The sequence below is a fragment of the Lutjanus erythropterus genome, chromosome 3 (genome assembly GCF_056507025.1).
Source record: "Lutjanus erythropterus isolate fLutEry1 chromosome 3, fLutEry1.hap2, whole genome shotgun sequence".
Classification (NCBI taxonomy): domain Eukaryota; kingdom Metazoa; phylum Chordata; class Actinopteri; order Lutjaniformes; family Lutjanidae; genus Lutjanus; species Lutjanus erythropterus.
Window position 1 is genome coordinate 4,764,067 of NC_139319.1, and position 21,244 is coordinate 4,785,310.

At 39.2% G+C, this 21,244-nt stretch overlaps 1 protein-coding gene across 1 annotated transcript in view; it reads left to right on the forward strand.

Annotated features, from left to right (window-relative positions):
- Positions 1-19,551, forward strand: part of LOC146329499 (uncharacterized) — a 36,627-nt gene extending 17,076 nt beyond the window's left edge. The window contains exon 3 of the mRNA XM_084714767.1: positions 18,510-19,551. Coding sequence (XP_084570893.1) covers positions 18,510-18,690 — 181 coding nt within the window. The 3' untranslated portion in view covers positions 18,691-19,551. The remainder of the gene's footprint in view (positions 1-18,509) is intronic.
- The last annotated feature ends 1,693 nt before the right edge of the window (positions 19,552-21,244 follow it).

Here is a 21,244-nt window from a genome sequence, read left to right on the forward strand (position 1 = left end):
TGATAATTCTGATAAGTAATAGTTAGAAGTAACAGTTGTAGTGTCATTGTGGTGCCTGTGGTGCAGAAATACAACACATTGTTTTCACCTCAGTAAAAATCCATCTGAAACGGGGGGCAAATAAAAAGCAGCCTCTGTGCTCTTTTCACAATTCATGTTGTTTTGTGGTTGTTCCCTGTGGACAGTTACAGTTTTTGAGAAGTGTGTGTTCGTCAGGATGACAGGCTCTGCCTCATAAACCGGTGAGTCTGGAGACTGGGGAGACTGTTAGCTTCAGGACATGTTTGTAGACAGTCCTGACCAGAGTAATGAGAATATTGGTTTATTTATTTTTTAAAATATGTTTTATGTAGTTTATTTTATCAACTAATTCAAGGTAAAGGAAAACAAGAGTATAGAGCCATGGTAGTGGCTCTGAGACTGAGGAACTGCACATAGGCACAGTGAGCCAATGGCTAATGTCAGTTTATAATATTAGCAGGCAAACATTTGATTATTAGTAGTAAACACAGCGTACAACAACAGAGGCTGATGGAAATTTCATTAGTGTGACAGGTATTTGTTTGAGGGATGATAATGATTAATCACAAGCAAGTATGTGGTTAATATGTAGCTTCATAGGCTATGTAATGATGTCAGAGTGCAACATGTTGATAAAGCTTTGATTTAGGAGGGGAAACTCATTTGGTTTTGCTTGGTAAGGTAGGTAGTTGTTTGTTTTTTTTTAATACCAATAAATTGATTAATGTGTTAATGTTACCAATGATTAAGAAACAATTTTACAAACCTAATTTTGACATAATCCAAGACTTATTAACACTTTTCACTCCAAACCAGTGATTTGAACATCACAATGGTGAAAAGTCAGTGGGTCACCAAAGTCAGTAGTCATCTGGAACCGATGAATATTTGTAAATAAATAAATAAATAAATGTGCCAATCCATCTATTAAATGTTTAAATAGTTCACAGGGTAAAGTAAAACTTTGACCTGCCAGTGGGACCAGAAGAAAAGTTGGTGGATCAATAATTTAAGTAGGATTCATCCACTAGGGAGCACGAATGTTGTTGAGATAATTCAGTCCATTGTTACGAAATTCTAATAGTCCAAAAAATGTCTGCTCAGATCAAAAGCCCATTTGTCTGACAGCCTGTTATGGCAAATACAAACAGCCTTGGATCAGAGGGCCTGTTGCTCTGAAAACACAAACTCTCTGTACAGGTTTTAATTTTATTGCTTGATTTCATCGCGCGTGGCTGCATTACGTGACGTACGTACAGGAGCTGGGCGCAGCTATTCAAGATAACACTTGAGACTTTTGGTGGATTTTGCATCAAACTCCATAGAGCAGATCGAGCCAGACAGTCAGAAAGACTCCCATGCAGACTCGCCATCATATAAACAGACAAAAGGGAAAATATCTAACAGTGTAGCTTACTACTCCTACAGAAAAAAGACAAAGTCAACAAATTTGGGCAGTTTAAACACTTCTTCTTGCAGGAGGATGGATCAAAGCCACATCCCAGATGCGACATGTCCAGTGGAAGCAAGGCGTTCATTTTATTGTTGGACTATTTTGACATTGGAAATTTGTTTGCAACAATAAAATTGCTTGAAAGGTCTTTGCCAGACAGCTCGCAAAGGGCAAAAGCTGAACCAGTTGAGCACTGTGGACAGAGCCAGCAGTCACTGAGCTAACAACTGCAGGCAGACTCTGTATTTCTGAGACACATCTTGTCAACTCGTCCATGTTACTCGTATGATAGAAGCAGCATCTTATTCGACCACTCCGTTACATTTTTCTAAAGGCAGCCTTGAAGTCAAACCAGGCACCGTCCTGCTCGTATCTCTTTAACCTCCTCGCTGTCACCAGCGTTCAGTTACTGTAGATGTGTTTTTTAGGCTGTGACATTCCTGAAGGTCACAGTAAGCTGAGAAAGCCTGTGGTTTGGAAAACATGAGACAAAAATAGGCAAAGACGGGGTCAGAGGGGAGAGTTGACCAAGTCATTTATTCACCTGGAAACATGTTGAAGCGAGACATGATGTCTTTGTCTCTCTCATGATAATCGTTGACCCAAAAACAAGTGGACCGCTGCTGTATTCATGTTTTAATAAACTTGCATCTGCCATTTCCTCACTGATTTAGAAGTGAAAGTGACTAGAGGTCTTTGTATTTTTTATTTTTTTTTTATTTTTATTTTTTTTATCATTTGATGTCATTGGAGTGAGACAGACCTCATTAAAACTCAGAGATTTAAAAAAATTAAAAACCCTCCAGCAAGGAGAAATTACTGTAATGGTGGATTTTTTTATCACCTCAGTTCTTTGTGTATCCAGTGGAAAAAACTTGTTTTTTTGTTTGTGGTTGATAGAATGGCGTCACACAATCTGCAGTTACACACCCGGGCAAGAGAACCTAATTTTTAGTTGTTTTGCAAGCACAGACACCTGGGGTGGTGCACGTGCTGGTTGACATCAATCATGGCTAATCAAATCAGCCGTCTCCTGCCCCGTACAAACAGAACACCTGCTGTCACGCTGACAGTTCAATGACAGAGAATACAAGTTTTTCCCCAGAAGAAACTGGCTGCAACACAAGCAAATGTACTTCAATGAATACATGACACATCAGTTGTTACATCTACAATTTACCATTTTTTAAATGCTTAAAATTCTGGACATTTTGTCTCAAGGGAACCTGTCTTACAGCTGGCGCGCAGCGGATGGTGCGGGTGATGCAAAGGGCAGTTATCACTTTCCCCACATTTGCAAAATTTGAAATGAACTTGTCTTTGCCCTGACAGCTGTCAGATCATCTTTGACAGACCAGTCAGCGTGACAGATGGAGCAGCTGTAGTGTTTAGTGGGAACCAGGAAGACGAGGGTTAAACATTTACAATCTATAGCGTGCAGAATTAACAAGACGTTAGACCTGACCGACTCAGCCATGTGTGCTTCTGTCAGCGGCTGGTGCTGGTTTTGTAGACCTGTTGGATAACCTGAGTGTAAGGAGGTTTGTCTCCATGCTTTTCTCTTTGTTTTTTCCTGGTTAAGTCCGACATCTTGCTGCCAACGCTTGCACTTGTGGCGCACCTGCCTCTTAAAGGTGATGAGAGCCGATACTCTGATTTGTGCATGTTATGCCCAGAATACACCCCCTTTGGGAAGTTGACCAGACAGAGGAAAGTGGGTTTTTAGGGATGGAGGGCTTAAAAACACAGGAGCTACATCAGCTTGTTTTAGACAGAGGCTGAGCAGAGGGGCTTTATAAAGGGCAAGTACAAGATAAATAACTGTGAATCATGCAAAGGCACTCTGGTGAAAGCCCAGTGAAAATATAGAGCTGAAAATGAGCATAATTGGTCCCTTTTAAAAAAAACAATGTAGAAAACACAATGGAAATATGAATCGGTAAGAAACATTGTAGTCCTTATTGTCCTTATTTTTTGTCTCTTCACTGGAAGCTTCAGTGCATGTTTAAGTCTCATGTTTCATGTATATCATGATTTATTCTTTAAGTGTTTCGTTCTTTAAGTTTAACTATCTCCATTGCACCTTGTTGCATTTTGCTTTTATTGATAAACCACTTTTTCTACATCAACCAAATGCCAAAAACGTTTTTGCAATATTTCAATGTCTTTTTTAAAATTTTTGGCATTAATTTTTGGAGGTTTAAAGAAAATAAAATGAAAGTTTAGTAACAAAATTCATCAAAGCAAAACAGTCTTCCTTCATTTGTTCTTTCATTTTATCCTTCTACCCTGTCTGTCTCTCTCCTCATCTTCCTCCACAGAGGGAGGTGGCAGTCATTTGCAGTGCCCTCACGCTAAAGCTTCAATTTCTTGCCAAAAGCCATTACCCCCATAAACCACTCTGTGTATGAGTGTTTGCTCAAATAGAACACACTTTCTCTTTTTCATTCATTTCAGATGCTTAATAAACATTACATAAATAGTTTTTGTCTCATTTACAATGAGACACAACTGTCAGACCTAAACACTGAGCACGAGTGGTCCTCAGAGTCCAGCTTGTATGTGGGGATGAACATAAACAGTTAAAGTGACTTGTTATAGTATATTTTTGGGGTTTTTTGCCTTTACTAGAATAGCACAGCTGTAGAGAAGAAAGAAAAGTGGGGAGAGAGTCATGCAGCAAAGGGCTGCAGGCTTGAATTGAACCCATTGTCCCAGTAGAAGACAGGAGAAAAATATTTCACCCCTTATAACATATCCATTAGGGATGGGCACGATTGATCGATGATCGATAATTGATCATTAAGAATTTTGTCGATCACGTAATTTTTTTTCGATTTTTCGACAGTGTTAAACAGAGTTCATGTAGTGTGCGTCGAGAAAGCAATGTAATGAATTTCACTATGTGGCGGTAGTAAAATATCCCACCAGCGGGGGGCGATATAGCTTAAGGACAGCAGAGAAAACCGCCTGCGAGCTGACTTCTGCCCTGCCGCCGTATTTGAAGGTAGTAAACATGAAGCGTGCACGGCGAACAAAAACAAGTAGGTTAAGTAAGTTATAGCCCAGGACAGTTACCACCGTAGCCTTCATGTAAACCTATAGGCCTATAATGTGTTATTGTTATGTGGGATCTCCCTCTCTCAGTCGTGCCTTTTGGCAAAAAAAAAAAAAAAAAAAAAAAGTCAGCTGCGAGTCTACTTTGTTCTTTGATTAAACGACTTTTAGTTAATAATATGATGTTTTATTTTTGTGTTTAAAACAGGCGAAATGTAGCCTATTTATTTTGTTTTAGAGAATATCCTACTGGCTCTTATTTTGTTAAGATCCCGAGTCCCGACGCCTCCGCGTAGGTCTATTTCTATTGTTTAACAGTTGCACATTTAAATTGTAAATCGCGCAAGACGTGGATTAAAGTTCTCCTTAAATTATTATTATTTATTATGATTTTTATTCTGCCTAAAAGAGGCAGAATTGTATTTTGGCTGAGAAAATAGTACTGTGCTGGCTTTTATTTTGTGAAGAGTTTCAGCCCGATGCCTCGCGGTGTTTTGTTTAACAGTTGCACATTTAAACTGTAGCCTAAATTGTGCAAGATTGTTGGATTAAAGGTTCTTCTTGAAATAAATACTTAATTGAGAAAAATTAGACTGCCTGTGGTATTTTTAATCATTTTTTCTATCAGACATTTCTTAATGATTAAATCGATAATTGATCGTTAATTCTCATGATTATCGATCAAAAAGTTTGTCGAAAATGCCCATCCCTAATATCCATGATAAAATACGACCCCCAACCCTCCACCCCTGGCTGTGACTAATGATTATTTCCATTGTCGATTAATCTGGTGTGCATTTTCTCGATTAATTGATTAATTAATCCTGTCACAATCTTGACATTTGAAAAAACGTGTACAAACAGATGGACCGACTTCTCACATTGTTTTTGTAGTTATTTAGTTATTTCATTCTCAATCACTGGGCCTCATGCAAGAACCCCTCGTATGTACAGATTTGTTCTTAAGTCACGTGTACGGGTGATTCACATTCACCAGTTTTCTTGTATTTTGAGTTTTCTTTCAGATACAAACACAATGTCTGAGTGGTCCTGGTCATGTGCAGTCAGTCTGCTGGTGTCCAAACTAAAGTTTTTCACTAATGACTGTTTGTTTCTTTAGTTTGAAGACATTTTGAGTTTGAAAAATAAATTAAACTTTCTAATTATTATGACATTTCAAGTTACAATTGTAAATTTACTTATAAAACCTACCGTCATTCGTTCAGTGATGCATTATTACCTACTGTCAGGTGAATTGGCTGTATATCTTCACATGCAGGTCTATGAAGTCGCTGTTCATCTTCACTCTGTCCTCTGTCCCTGTGATGAAAACTCACCCTTGACCCTCTTCTCCCGCTGCAGTTATCAATCGCCCCCCCCCAACTCTGGCTGTGGCGAGTCATTTTTTTTTTTTTTCTATGAAGTCATTTTCAAATTGAGACGTTTCCTCTTTATTTCAGGTCCTCAAGGTAACATGGTATTAACAGCACTCGCTTTTCCCATTTCTTTGCTTGAGCAGCTCTTTTAAAAAATTCTTCCTTTTTCTCTTTGATGTCATTTTCATGAATGAACACCTCCTGATATATGGAGCAGGAAGCTAATTTCATATAAACATATAAACCAACATCCAACTGACCGTGTTTGTGTGTGTCTTTAAATAATCAAACTTACTGCTACGACTACATTACTTACATATACATATATTTACATTTATACTTGTTCTTTGACTTTATTTTTCTATTACGTTACCTAAATTCAAACATGTTTAAAAGTGATATATATCTTACCAATTGATGGTACTACACCCCATGTTGATTTGCTTCTTTTTGCTGGACGGCCCCACCCCAACACAAAAGACCATACCCACTTCAGACCCTTATTATACTGGACACAGACATGTCTTGTGACATTATATATATTTTTTGTACTTAAATTTCAGGCAAATTCTTTCAAAACTTTGATGTTATTTTAACCACAATTTATACCCGTTTGATGAAACCGTTCTCACAAAGTTAATTGTTGACGTCTGGGAGAACATCAACGTCTGAAGCTGTAATGAAGTCTGACAGGGCAAGAAACACAAGCAGTCAGTCGATCAGACAGGCTGTAAACACGTCAACATCCAAAGACACTGATGTCCGAGGGCTCGGCTCTGCCTCACACTGATATGCTGGATTTGTACTGGGCCAACTGGCATTGCTCTTAACTGCTTAATTGACTTTTGGCGACGTTTAACACCACTGAATGTGTGTAATTTCTGAATATTAGACTTCCATTCACATCTGATTATACATAACCCTGTAAATTAAATAAGGTTAAAAACATAGTAGATTTTCATTTATCTGATGGCTGCTAAATTTCCAGTTGGTGTTTAGATGCAGAATTTGAATAATCTGACATCACTTTTTACTTCATACACTCATGTAAAGGAGCAACAGGGAACTTCACAAGACAAATTTTAAAGATTGGCTGGTCTCGACTTCACTTGGGTTCAAATAAAGCATGAGGAGACAATCTTTTAGTCTTGCCTTTTTGCACATTAATTTAAAGGAGTTTATATTTGATGATTTTTCTTATTTGGAGATTTCAACCCTTTTTTTCTTTCAGAGCAAAAAATACAGTTTACAATTTTACAGTTTGACAGTGTCATGGTGTTGGTCCAGCGGCCTCAATAGTCTGAAAAATGTGCCACTGAGCTGAAAACCCACTGGTCTGACAGATCATTATCTTGAAAACGAAGGCCTAATACTCCAAACTTAGATTTGTAATTTAAGGGAAAAACACCAGGGAGAGTCAGAGTGGGGTTTTATTTTCAGGATAAGGGGCTGATGGACAAAAGTGCTTTCTGTCCAATGGGACATTTTTCAGACTGTTGGGGTTTTGGAATAATGGGACAACAGGCAGCCCCCAGTTTGATCTGGGCTGCAACTAACAATTTTCATTATCAATTAATCTGTCAATCATTTCCTCAATTAACTGATTAGTTGTTTGGTCTATAAAATATCAGAACATGGTGAAAAATGTCGATCAATGATTCCTGAAGCCTCAGATGAAGTCTTTGTTTTGCCCCCATCCCAAAGATATTCAGTTTACTGTCATAAAGGAGTCAAGAAACCAGAAAATATTCACATTTAAGAAGCTGGAATCAGAGAAATTTGCCCTTTTTTTCTTGAAAAATTACTCAAACCAATTAACTGATTATCAAAATAGGCAGTTAATTTGCAAATCAATTCATAATCAATCAATCTGTTTGCTGCTAATGTCACAATTAGCACCAAATTACCAGGGCAGATGTTCTCTCTCTCTCTATACAGTGTTGTGAGCCATTTGTACCCCGACCACCTCCCTAACTTTTGCACAGTACAAGAACCCAACACGTTCTGGTATTTCCACGTTCTTAGGCAACTTTCCTCTGAAACATTTATGGCAAAACCATATTCCAAGAGCAGTTGGAGACGTATTCTAATAAGGGCCAAAGTAAAACGTCTCCTCCCCTGGTCTGTATCGCTCTGTCTCTCCCTCAGCGGCTGTCTTTCTGTTGCGTTGTATTAGTGCCAGCATCACTCAGTTTGTTTTGCTGGCTTGGCGACGCCACTCTGCTGCCAGCTGCACTTCTGACTGGAGAGTGCCCATCATTCATTTTAATACTTACCCGCGTTCTCCGTCTCTCTCCGTCCACCTCTCCTCTCTGTTCACCCGTCAGTCCCCTCCTTCCCTCCCATTTTTTCCCTCCCTCCCCTCTTAAATCTTCCACTCTTTCCTTTTACCTCCTGTTCATTCATTTATCTCTTATCACACTTTCTTTTATACCTTTTCTTATCCTTCCTTTTCTCTTTTTTCCATACTTTCTTCCCTCTTTCCCTCTCTTGTCTACCCTACTGTCTCTCTGTGCGTCCTCCCCCTTGTCCTATCAGTCTGAGAATTAGTATTCTGATTAGTAGCAACTGTTTTTAGAGATAAATCGATGTGACTGTATGCTAATGAAGCACAGTGATTACATTTTGTTTTTTTTGTCTTCACCCGAGGCTGTTTGGTTTCATGGAAGCGACGTAGTGTCCCATTCAAACAGCTGTTTGCACACCTGTGGTATTTTTTCACACTACATTGACTGTCTGCATTCAATCAAATCAGAAGAAGTTAAGAAGAAGTCAGATCAAGTTTACTGAGTCGACTCAAGTTTGAAAGTAAACTACTACTGAGAGTGAGGCGTGTCACATGTGATTGCAGTGCAGCTCGAGTTGACTGCGTGAACTAGCTCGCAGGCATCGCTGCATTTTTGGGACAGATAGTAGTCTTGGTGTAATATGAGACGGTGAGTAACAACTTGTAGTACAAACATTAGAACATCAGACATGCATGTTTGTCCTGCTATTTATCTATCTAGATTGTTGTGGCATCAGTTGCAGAGTTTTGGAGATATCGGCTGTAGGGATGTCCGCCTTTTCTCAAATATGTTGGGACTAAATGGCTCTCTGCACCTGACAGACCTTGTTGCAAGCAATTTCAGTCTTTCTAGTGGGCGGAAAGTTGTTCCTACATGTAACTCTAACATGGCAAAAGGAAAGTGTGCATAAAAGGCTCAAAACGCCCGCAAGGCAGCCCTCGGGAACTTAACGGTTTGACAGTAGGACAGCCCTAAATCCTCGTGGACTTCTGGGAAACACGCCTCAAAGTCTGTTAGTCTGTGAGGGTGGACAGTAACACACACAAACACACACACACACACACACACACACACACACACACACGAAGCAATGGAGCTGTATTTATTGTTCAGTTATTTATTAGTCACCTTGTTCCCTCCTCCCTGCTGCATCACAGCTTCACCAGAAATAGAATCTAATCCTGTGGAAACCTTGGTAGATATATTATTTATCATGTCTGTGTCTTCAGCTGCTGTTGGTCTCATGAGTTGTCACATGTTGTGTTTGTCCAGCGATCCTCACTTGACCTTGTACCCAAGAAGTTTTACCTTGTTTTAACAATGCTGCACAGGATAGTATATTCACACAAAACCAGAGAGGCAGGGGGTGGAAGTAACTAATTACACTCAAACTTGTTTTGGGCATTTGCATGTTTACGACTATATTTTCATTCAATTCTATTTTTATTCATTACTATGTAATCTAACTAGCTATCCAAAACTTTCATCTGCATTTTTGTAGCCAGTCAGGTTATCTGATCACAGACAGGCCAATAAAAACCATGACACGAGGACAAAAGCGCACAAAATGCTGCAACAGGCACATCAAGCTGGATAAATAGGTCTGTGCTTAAGTGAAAAAGCCTGGCTTGAATCAACTTCAACTTCCACTCAAGACTTAAACCGTTCCACTAACACAATTTAGCATGGTCACGTCAATGCAACTCAAGCCACTACTTGCATTGTGAGCGTGCACGGAGAACATAAGCAGCCCAGAACAGCTGATTGTCAGAAAAAATTGATTGACAGTGATTTTCTTCTCAGCAGTGAAACAAACCTTGCAGGTTGAACTATATGAAGAATGTAAAGGGGTAATCAGTGAAAAATGGCCAATACTAGGTCCAGTAAGACTTAGATCTTGTCCTCCCTCTGTCATTCCTTCTTCTCCTGTCAATCTTCAGCTCTTCTTATGAAGCAAAAAAACCAAAAAGCCATTAAAATCATTTTGGAGAAGATATACAAGCCGACTTAATGTTCTTTGTCTTCACTGCTTGAAGAAAATTAGTGAATGAATAAATAACTTCAAAACAACTTTGGCATACATTTTTCTAAAACTATAAATGTTCAGCTTTTAAGTAAAAGGGTGTTGTTGGCTTTTAAAGACAGTAAAATTTGCGAGACGTGATTTTCTTAGCTTTTTAAAAAAAAATTAATGCATAATTTTGAACTAAAGTAAACGCATAAATTCATGCTTGGTCACATAGAAAAACTTGAGGGAACTTTCTTTTGAGGTTCAGTTTCCAAAATACACTTGACATTTAACCTGCCACAAAGCAGGCTAGTTCGGTGGTATTGGTTACCATGGTTACTGAGCAGGGATTCCTATAAGCCACAGTCATGGAGCAGATCCCTCATTTAAATAAGTCAGGCTTATGAAAATAAGCCAGGCTTTTCCTTTACCCATGTTGATGGAATACCCCTCAGGTTTGGTTCTTATCCCAACTCACCACATACCAATGATTCACCACCCCTCAGCATCTGATACTGGAGCACAAAGTACCCTTTAGCGGCTGTATCTGACATGGCCGCAAAGCTTTTTTTTTTTTTCTTTTTTTTTTTATTTTAACATGTGATTAACGCTGTGAAATGGTGCCAGTTTGGTTAAAACCACTTGGTTTAGGATAAGACCATGTTTGGGGTTTAAATAACTACATTACGTACGTCACCTGATTTACTCACACAACAAAAATCATGTGACACACATAACGTTATGTGCCTTATAACTTTTAATAATGTTTTGGTTGCACACGGGACATGAACCCCGGTCTCCTGGGTGAATGGTGTGATGATCACGTGTTTGTTTCTGAGCAGAAGAGCACAGATGTTTGGAGTAATTTAGACTGAAGATTTGGAGAAATAGAAACCACTCTGAGTGATAAGGTGTGAAACATCACTGGTTAAAAAATAACTAATACTCTGCATAGTTTTTGTGAAGAATACTTTGTTCTTTTACCTCAGTATTTTTGTTTGTAATTGAGTAATATTTCAGTACTTGAACTTGAGCACAGATTTTAACTACTCTTTCCACCACTGTGGACAGTTACTTTTCTGGAAAAAGTAAATGTTTGTTTTAAATGTTTGAGTAAATGGACAAAATGCGATTGTTTTTCTGGTGGGGACAATCTCAGATTAGGCTTACTTTACAGGAGCCTTCATCTCCCCCTCTCATCATTTATCCCTTTCATCCAAATCCTCAGTGACTCATCCTACTTCCTTTCCTTTATTTCACCTCGACCTGCCCACACACACACACACACACACACACACACACACACACACACACACACACACACACACACACACACACACACACACACCAGTCAGTTTGATCAAAGGTCTGATGGCTCTTGAACTGGCGACGACTCAGACTGACACACACACACACGCACACACACACACACACACACACACACACACACACACACACACACACACACACACACACACACACACACACACAGAGCTTGGCGTGAGGAGGAAGTGTATGAGTCCTCGTGTGCGACACTGCTGCCCTCTTGTGTTGATGGTGATGAGTGATCTCATTATCTGTGATGTGTGTGTGTGTCTCATTTTATGTGTTGAGGGAAATAAATCAGGGTTCTCCCTCTCCCTCTGTCCGTGCGTGTGTGTGTTTGTAACAGCAAGGTGATACAGGACTAAATGCGTCATGCTGACACACTCTGTGACGCAGGTGGGCTCCATGCCCACACATGCACACACACATACACACACACACACACACACACACACACACACACACACACACACACACAGGGCTTGATTTAAGGATTGTAAAACCAGTTTCAAGGGTTTGCAGGGCCGTGTCCAGGGTGTTCTGAATGGGGTGGCCAATGTGAGGCTCATGCTGCATTAAGCCAAAGGCAGCAGAAGAACAGGAAAACCTCCTTTTTTTAATGTTTAATTTAATTTTTAATGAAGGGGTTAATCCATGTGTTGTTGTTTTTTATGTTGCTCACACCCAGATTGGAGAAGCAGCAGAAGTACCGCCGCAGGAAACTAAGCAATGTACTGCTGTGGACAGGGTCACCAGCAAAAACTTATTTTGGCCACTTAAAAAAAACCCTCCATATTACTTTAAGTGCAATATTTAGAATATTTTCACAGCTTTACTTTGCCCTCAGACAGCCTTTTTCCAGAAACTGCCTTTATATAAGTCACATATCGCTCTTTCCAAAGTAATCCAACTCCTCTGGCAAAAACAGCAATTTTACCTCACACAGCATGTGAGTTGACGATCTACTGATGCCTCGATCTGTAAGTTTGTTTTTGTAAGATTCCAAACCAACCTCTCAAAAGAAATAGAGAAATTTATTTTAAATATGGCGTACACTTAAACTGATATAAATGTTTTTAAGTTGGCTGTTTTTTAGATACGTTTTGCTGCTGACCCTGTCCTCAGCAGTGCATTGCTTTAGCTTTCATGCTGTTACTCCTGCTGTTCCTCCAAACTACAAAAAAAAAAAAAAAAGAAAACTATCCCTTTAAATCTGGGTCACATAATAAATCAGTTCTAATCTTAACCAGGGTTTGGACTGGTTTTGTCTGTTTTTTGTTGTCTGTAGTTCTTACCAATTGGAAAATATTTAAATTCCTGCTATTTCCAGCTCATAACTAGGAGGCTGGCATGACTGATTTTTCCAACTTGGCTTCTTGTATTTACAGCAAAGTGGAGTAGTTTATTTCTGTGCTGCAAGATTGATTAGTTTTTTTAATAAGTTTCTGGTCATGGTGATATTATGAGAGCATTTTATTTTTATCATTTATTTTTAGCACTTTTCTCTTTGATATATCTTGTAGGCTGTGGATTCATGAACTTAGCTAGTGCCAAACTGGAATACACACTTGAGCTTGATTTGTCTCACCTTGCCTTTATCCAAGAGTTTCATATTTTGCGATAATAAACCATATTTTGCAAACATTTGGATTCATCCTTTTACATTTTATACTCAATTTCTTTTCAAAACGTACGTGAACATCCAGATTAAAAACATGGTGTCCAGCTGCTTCAAACAAGATCACGTGGACTAAAAAAAATAGTCATCAAGAAGAGAGAAGGGATATAAAAAGATAGAGGGAAATAGATGTAGAGATGAAGGACTTAAGATGTTGACTGGATGAGGAGGTCAAACATGGACTGAGTTTAGGTGATAAAGAATGAAGAAGTGATGGAGAGTGGAGGTTGGGGACAGAGAAACATTGGTAAAGACAAGAGTCACTCATTTTTATGAGCTGTCAGAGCCTCAGAAGAAGCAGGAAAAGGTTGTTGTGCACAGCTGCGTTGTGGTGGTGAACACTTACATGCACACACTAAGGGTTCTGGATATCTCTGATACTGACGTGACTTTCAGGTTGATGACAGGAAAACAAACATGAAGAGCTGCAGTGGTTTGTGTGACCACTAGGTGTCAGCAGACACAAATACATGCAGGTGTACATAGGCGAGGACGACTTCTAGCACCAGCAGAGTCTAGTTCTAGGGGTTTTGCATTAGAATGCAAAACATATGTAGTCTTGTGACGACTATATGTGTTATGTAGTCCTGTTCATTTTCATTAATCCTGTGCAGTCTCTTCTGAAGTAGCACCCTGGTCCCAGAGGAACGTTGTTTGGTTTCATTATGTACCAGCTGTATATGGCTGGAATGACAAAGACAGAGTCTACCATCTACAGAATTAAGCTCAGGGTCATTTACTGTTTGTTTGTTTGTGTTTTTTCTGAGTGGCATTTTACAACACTGTTTACTTCTTCCACTACGGTACACACATTTTATTATTCAATCTTTCCCTTAAGTAAAAGTAATAATACCCCAGTTTAGAAATGCTCTGTTACAAGTAAAAGTCCTGCAAATACAAAAGTATTTGCATCAAAATATATTAAAGAATCAAAAGTAAAAGTACTCAATATGCACAATGGCCGAATTGTATTACTGGACTATTGTCTGATTCATCAATTTGCTCCCATTAATGCTGCAGCTGGTAAAGTAAAATATTAATTATTATTCATATAACCTAGTATATTCTGTATTATGTAGTAATGTAAATCTGCAAAGTAACTATTAACTAAAGTTAGTACAGGACCAGTGTGTAGGATTTACTTGTATCTAGCAATGAGCTTGCAGATTGCAAACACCTTGTCTCACTCTCCTCTTCCAAACATGCAGGTAAACCTACTGTGGTCGCAAAACTTGCACAAAATGCAAAAAGGCCTAGAGTCGGTGTTTTTGGCTTCTGTAGAAACATGGTGGCCTCCATGTAAGAGGACCCGCGCCCTCCGTAAATCTAAACTGCTCATTCTAAGGTAACAAAAACACAACAAATCTTATTTTCATTATTAGAGAAGTTCCAGCACTACTTTTCCTCCTCAATACTGATTCCGATATCTGAACTTTGTGTATCGGCCGATACTGAGTGATGGATGTGATATGACTGTTATCATTGTGGACTGGTCTGCCTCAGGTTAAACCCTTTGTAAAACCTTAACAAGTATGCACAGAGAAGGAATCCTGTAGAACCTGACTTTGCCATCCCGGTGGAAAAAAAGGCGTACATGTCACTGCTGGGTTGGTAGCAGGGTTCAGGTTTAATATATGTGGCACTGGATCAGTGAAAAGACTTGAGCACTTGTCGATACCAGCATTCTAGGCTGTTTTATACACTAATGAGAACAAACTTACAAACATATTATTCCATTTCTGCCATATTCTGCCAATAGTGTCCCTAGATCTTACACACAGGTCCTTAAATAAATATTGTAGAGTCTCTGGAAATAATCAAGTAACCAAGCACCCTAGAACTGTACTTAAGTACATGTGCTTAGTTACTTTCCACCTCTTCACCACACTGTGTGTGTTTGCATGTAGGCAGTTTGCACTTATCTGCAGTACCTCATGTGACCACAAAGTGTCAGTAGAGGACTGGTCAGATGAATCAGTTATGCTACGAAACACAAACATCACCACCATACTGCCACCATCACAATATAGTATACTATGGTCATCATACTATATTGGGACAAACACTGTAAATACACTGGTCCAATGGAAGAATGACCACAGATATCTTTTGAAGATTTATTTTCTCCCTTTTATCAGCAGACAACATGAAACTAAAAAAAAAATAAACATAAATCATATCAGGTGATAGACGGGTCCATACATGTTAGAACAGCAACAGAAAATGTCATAAAAGCATTTCAACAAATATTATACACAAATTAATCTATAAAATCAAAACATTCCTGTGCGCGCCTCTTGGACTGTGCAGAATATGGTTATTTTGGGGCCGTATGTTTTTCCTCTGCAGCCACGTTGTCTCACTCCTCTGTGGTTGTAACAAGTCTGACCCATAATGCAACAGGTGTTCCCTTAACGAAACTCTGGTCATGTGACCTGTTATACTCGACGTCAAAATAAAACCTTGCATAAAGAGCATCACGCTACCTTTCTAACTTCTTATTTATTGCATTTTTAATATTTTGTTCAACATCTCAATGATGTTTAAAATAACGTTGATAACAAAGAAAACTTGATGTTAGTTTCTATAGATTTCACCATCACTCCAAGGTAAAACCATTTACATAAATCACATATGCAAACACATTTAAAGATGTAAATATGTGTGAGGGTATGAATTAGAGACTGTGATGCTTTTTTCTGCAGAAAAAGCCTGGCTGCTCAGCAAATTCCATTCCCAGATAAATAGAAGGTTTAGAAATCATTGATTTGTCCTTTATTTTAATGAGGAGCGATCCACTGAGAGCGTGTTTGTTCTCTCTAAGGAGGGAACTGTGCACAAAGGCAGCAGTTTAAACAAATATCCTTTTTTTTCTAAAACCACGCAGAGGGAAATGTATGTACTTAATGCATTAATACACACTGTCGTTCTGTATTGAAACACTTAACCCACGATATTCCACAACCTTTTCACATGTTATCAGAGGAACAGTGACAGTCAATCACAGGTTTGAGATGCACATTTGTGTTCTTAACAAGACAGCAGCCTGCATCGGTGCTTTGAAACAAATTCTTATTTCCACTTTATGTACTAGGGCTGCAAATCAAACCAGCGGCTCAGAGGTGGAGGATTTTGGGTTGTGGCCCAGCAGGAGCAGGTATTTGGCTGCTGCTTCATCTACACCATTTCTAATAGACCCCATTCACATTTTGGCTTGTGTGAGCAGGTTTGCATTTTCAGCATTTTTTTCCCCCTCTATGCTGGGAGTTTAGATGTACTTTCAAAATTAAAGCGCAACACATAAATGTTGAAAACGATATATATTCTATTCTGTTTTATTCTGCAGAGAAAAAGCCTCAGTCAGAAACTCCTTTTTTTTCTCTTCTTCTTTCAAACAGACTCAAGCATTTTGTGGGCGTCTCTCGGAGTCTGAAATGATTATTGCACAAGCTGGGTGTGTGCGTTTTGTTGTGTCAGCCCGGATGGCCAGCCGCAGCAGTGGCCAACACAGTCAGCCTATCAATTAGCTAATAGTCTTAGTCACAGCTATCTTCCCGTAATGACACAGCCGTTTCTCCGCTTGGAGAAAAGGCCTTGTTGGACCGTGGTGTGTTTAGGGTTGGGCTGCGCAGCATGGCGATAATGGCAGTGGTGGAAATTTGGAAAGCCTTTTATTCACACTCGTGTTGCAAATGAAGGTAATTAGCAGAGTGCAATTCTCTGTGTAAAACAGCAAAGTTTTAGCCTTTCTAGAGGTTCACAACACATTTCTTATTTGGCCTTCTGGGTTTAATTATCTTCCAAAACATGTGATTGCATCGTTGCTCAGCTGGTGAGTTTAAAATAGAAGATGCTGGACTTTTCCACCAGCATATGAACATGTGCAAAAAATAAAATGAATGAGTTGAATCCTATTTAGCTCCTTCACTTTGACAAGTTGCCACCATGGCGTATCCTCTGGTTCTTGGTCAGATCCAATCAGGATAGAGGTGTAGCAATGCTGGATCCATCTTGCCAGGTTTCAAGTCATGTGTTTGTTTGAGCACCAAAAGTGGTTCGGTCGATCAGTGTCCTAGGAGCGACTATTGGCAGCTACAGGTTTGGTTTTAGGTGTGATGACAGCGAGAAGTGTCCCTGGAAGCAGCACGTCTCAAACAAACTATGGCGGCTCCTGAAGAGGTTAGCGCAGATACTGCGATAGCATCAGTTATATCAGAACTGGAGAGTATTTCTTCAATGAAAGAAGAGCAAGGAACAGTTGTGAAGACTCTTGTGATGGAAAAGATGATTTTGCTGCTCTTCCAATCGGCTTCAGCAAGAGTTGGTTGAATTTAGCCCAGACCTGCGGGGCAGGAATGTGGCCCACTGAAAGTTTTCATGTGGCCTGCAAGATCATCATGGAAATACTAAAAATTAAAAGTCTAGCAAAGACCATAAATGGCGTTTTGCTTACCATGAAACTGTTATCAGATCGTTATTTTGAAAGGGGTCAGGGCTGTGTTCATTGGTTATGATAAGGAACTTTTTTATATTATTAAATTGTACATCCATGTTGTTTATGTTGATCTTCTTCTACTTTCTCCTACTTGTATGCAGCATTCAGGGTGCACTGTAAAGCATCAAGTTTTGGACATTGGCAATAAAATATGTATTATATGTATATAAATAAATTCATCACATGGCTTTTCAGAGATGGTGACCAACGGCAGAAGTGCCCTTTATAGAACATTTCTGACCATTCTATTATTAGAGATTTGGCCATTATTAGGTCCTTATATCATTTGTGTTTGGCCCACGGCAGCCTGATAAATTTCTCATGTGGCCCCCATGAAAAATAATTGCCCACCCCTGAGTTAGCCCGTGTTAGACGTGATAGAAAGATGGCTCATCCAATGACCTGCCAAGTGTTTTTTTGAAAGTGCCTGCCCTTTTCCAATCTGTTTCTGAGGACGACTTGTGTAACAAAGCATCCGGTGTGTCAGCTTACAGTACTACATGCTGGTTAGAAAAACAAATCTCTCAGTACAATGCTTCGCCTATGATAAATGACCACAACGGCTTCCAGTGGTGATGTAAAGTTATGATGAGTCATAAGTGTCCGAAATCTCCGTTTACTGCTCCCTCTAGAGTAAACGAGTGAGTGTTTTATGAAGGGAACAATGAATGAGTGAAGAAAGGAGTACTCCTTTGTGATTGGTTCAAGGGTGACTGCATCATTTGTGGTAGATGACATTCTGTTTTTCTTAAAAGCTCTTTACACTCTTCTCTCCCTCTGCCTCTCTCTCTCTCTCTCTCTCTCCAGCTGTCACTCAGGGTCGCCCGCTCTCTGCGATTGGCCGGCTGCCAGCCACTCCCGTTTAGCGAGGGCACCGCCTTACCCTTCCTGCCTCAGCTTTTTCTCAATGAAACCTTTACACTGGGGACATTTATGGCACACGCACACACACACTCTTGCATTATACTTGTGTGATATATTGACTTAGTAAATGAGTTTAAACTTTAAATGGCTTTTAAGCCCATTAAAGCTGCACTCAGCAGACTTTTATGTAAAAATCCACCTGTCTTCTTACTCAAAATGAATTACTGCTGCGGCACACTGCTTCCCACATCGAGACTGTGCAATCCACAAATTTTCTTCCAAATAATTGATTATCAGCAGTGAGGGTTTGTCCTTTTCACCCCCTTGAATAAACACTAAGAGAATATTTACTAGTGTCCCAGTGCATGAACCATACCTGAAATTAATCCCTTGATCGCTGATTGTTATTGGGTTTTGGGGGCTGCTGGTGCTGCTTCAGAGGTTCACAAAAGTACAAACATTCTGTACTCGGAAGTACAGATACTTGTATAAAAAAAAAGACTTTGGTAAAAGTAGAAGTACTGATTCAGCTTGCATTGTTTTTTGTCCTTTTACATCTTTTTTTTTGTCATGCATACATCCTTTACAACTTTTATGTTTTGTCTTGTTACATCTTTAGTTAGTTTGCAGTGCGTTAAGCTGTCTTGGTGACCAGTGTTGAGCAAGTTACTTTCAAAATATACTGTATTACATGTTACTAGTTACTTTGATTTAAGAGTGAAACATGTTCTGTAATATTACTGACTGTGAAGAGTAATGCTTTACTGAATACTAATTTTGCGTTTCCTCCACCACAATAACCACAGCAGCACAACTAGGCATTATAAAGAAGAAGAGGAGGTTCAAGTTTATTGCAGTTTATCACAAATCCAGTGGTGGCACTATTATTTAACTAATGAAGGCTCTCCTCTGGCCCATTTATGCATTCCTGTGCAGTGGCTTCCACTTGGTGTTAAATTCACCTGCTTATATTAACAATAGTGCAATGATTTAGAACAATTCGATAGCCTTTCTTGCACAAAGTTTGCTAACAGCTGGAGCTATGTATGTAATATATATGATGGCCTGTGTGATGTCATCTGTCCAGGAGTTCACTGTCTTGTTTTTTGATCGCTGCAGCCTAAAATTCCCGATGCCTGAATTCTGTTTTAGGGTGTATTCGTTTTTTTTTGTTTGTCTGTTTGTTTGTTTTTCTACAATGAAACTGTAGAAGCAAGTAAAAACTGCTAAAAAAAAAAAAAAAAAAAGTTATTTTAATTAGTTAATTATTTTAGTATAATTCATAAAAAATCAAAGGCAACTTGTTCCAGGGAGAATAAAACCACACTCTGTTCCAAGTAAGTAAGTGAGTGAGTATCAAAAAGGCGCAGGATTGCAAAATACGCTTTAATTCAATTGTAAGGTGCATCTGGGTGGATTTTCACAAAGATGCAAAGCAATGACAAACCTTCTGTTCTTTTCAGTACCCATGACAAAGTAAAAAAACAGAAATACAAAGAAGTAATAAACACTGAGTGGATTCACTGAGACATACGTGTATGTTTGTGTGGTGCACTGCTGTGATTAGTCACAGGAAGCTACTGTGATTGGTCGAATTTGTGGAAAAGTTCCAAGGTCGTGCAGAATTCACAGGGATTGGTTGAATTTGCGCTAATCATTGTGATCGCAATTTCCTGGATGGACTATAAAATATTGCAGTGAGTTTCATGCTGGCCCACAATTCCCATCATGCCAAATGCTCGATTGAGTAGTTTTATTGACTCGGCTGTTTTATGTCCCAGTTACTTTTTTGTAATTTGTCTGTTCAGATGTTTGGATGGTTTGATATGCTGCTAACTGTCTTTTTTGTGTTGTTTTATAGTTTTAACTATTAGTGAGGTGGCTGTTTTCATTTATTGTCACACAGTCATTCTTGCCAGCGTTTCACTGGTGTGCTGCGATGATGTTACACCCTGACTTCCTGTTGTTACTTTACCAAAACTATGTTATGTAATTTCATTACTGCTAAAAGTAAATCATTACTATTACACATTACCCCCAACACTGGGTATACATCCATTTGAAAATGGAATGGAATGAAAAATTTGTCATTTAGGTATGAAGACTGTAGGACTGTATTTAGTTTCTGTCCCATTTCAAACATTACTTCGTCTCCTCTATCAGTGTCTGAAAAAGTTGAATAATTCATGCAGCTACTGAATATTTTATCTTAGACCTACAAGAGTAATTCAAAAGTTTAGGATGATGATACATCCATTATTTGCAAAAAAGTATGCTGGACATCCTCTTACATCTCTAGCTGCCAAAACACGTTGCTCAGCTGGTGAGTGCTGTGTTTGCTCACATGCTGTACCGCAGGAAAATGACACATTTCACCAGACGAATACCAACCATACCTGCGTCAGTAAGAAATGCTCAGCAGAGGGTCATGATTATATGAGTAAAGATTTGCGAAGTTCTGTAACTTCACTGTAGAAGAGACGGGGGGATGCAGACAGAGCAGAGACACAAATGTGTGGAGGCAGAGTGAAAGTGAGACTAAAATGAAAGGTGGACTTTGGGAGAGGAGACAAATGAAAAGAAAATGGAGAACGGCGAGAGACAAAAGCAGATGAAGTTGAATGGAGGTGGAGGTGGAGGGACAAATATGGGGGCAGTGAAGGAGGGGGTGGAGTTAA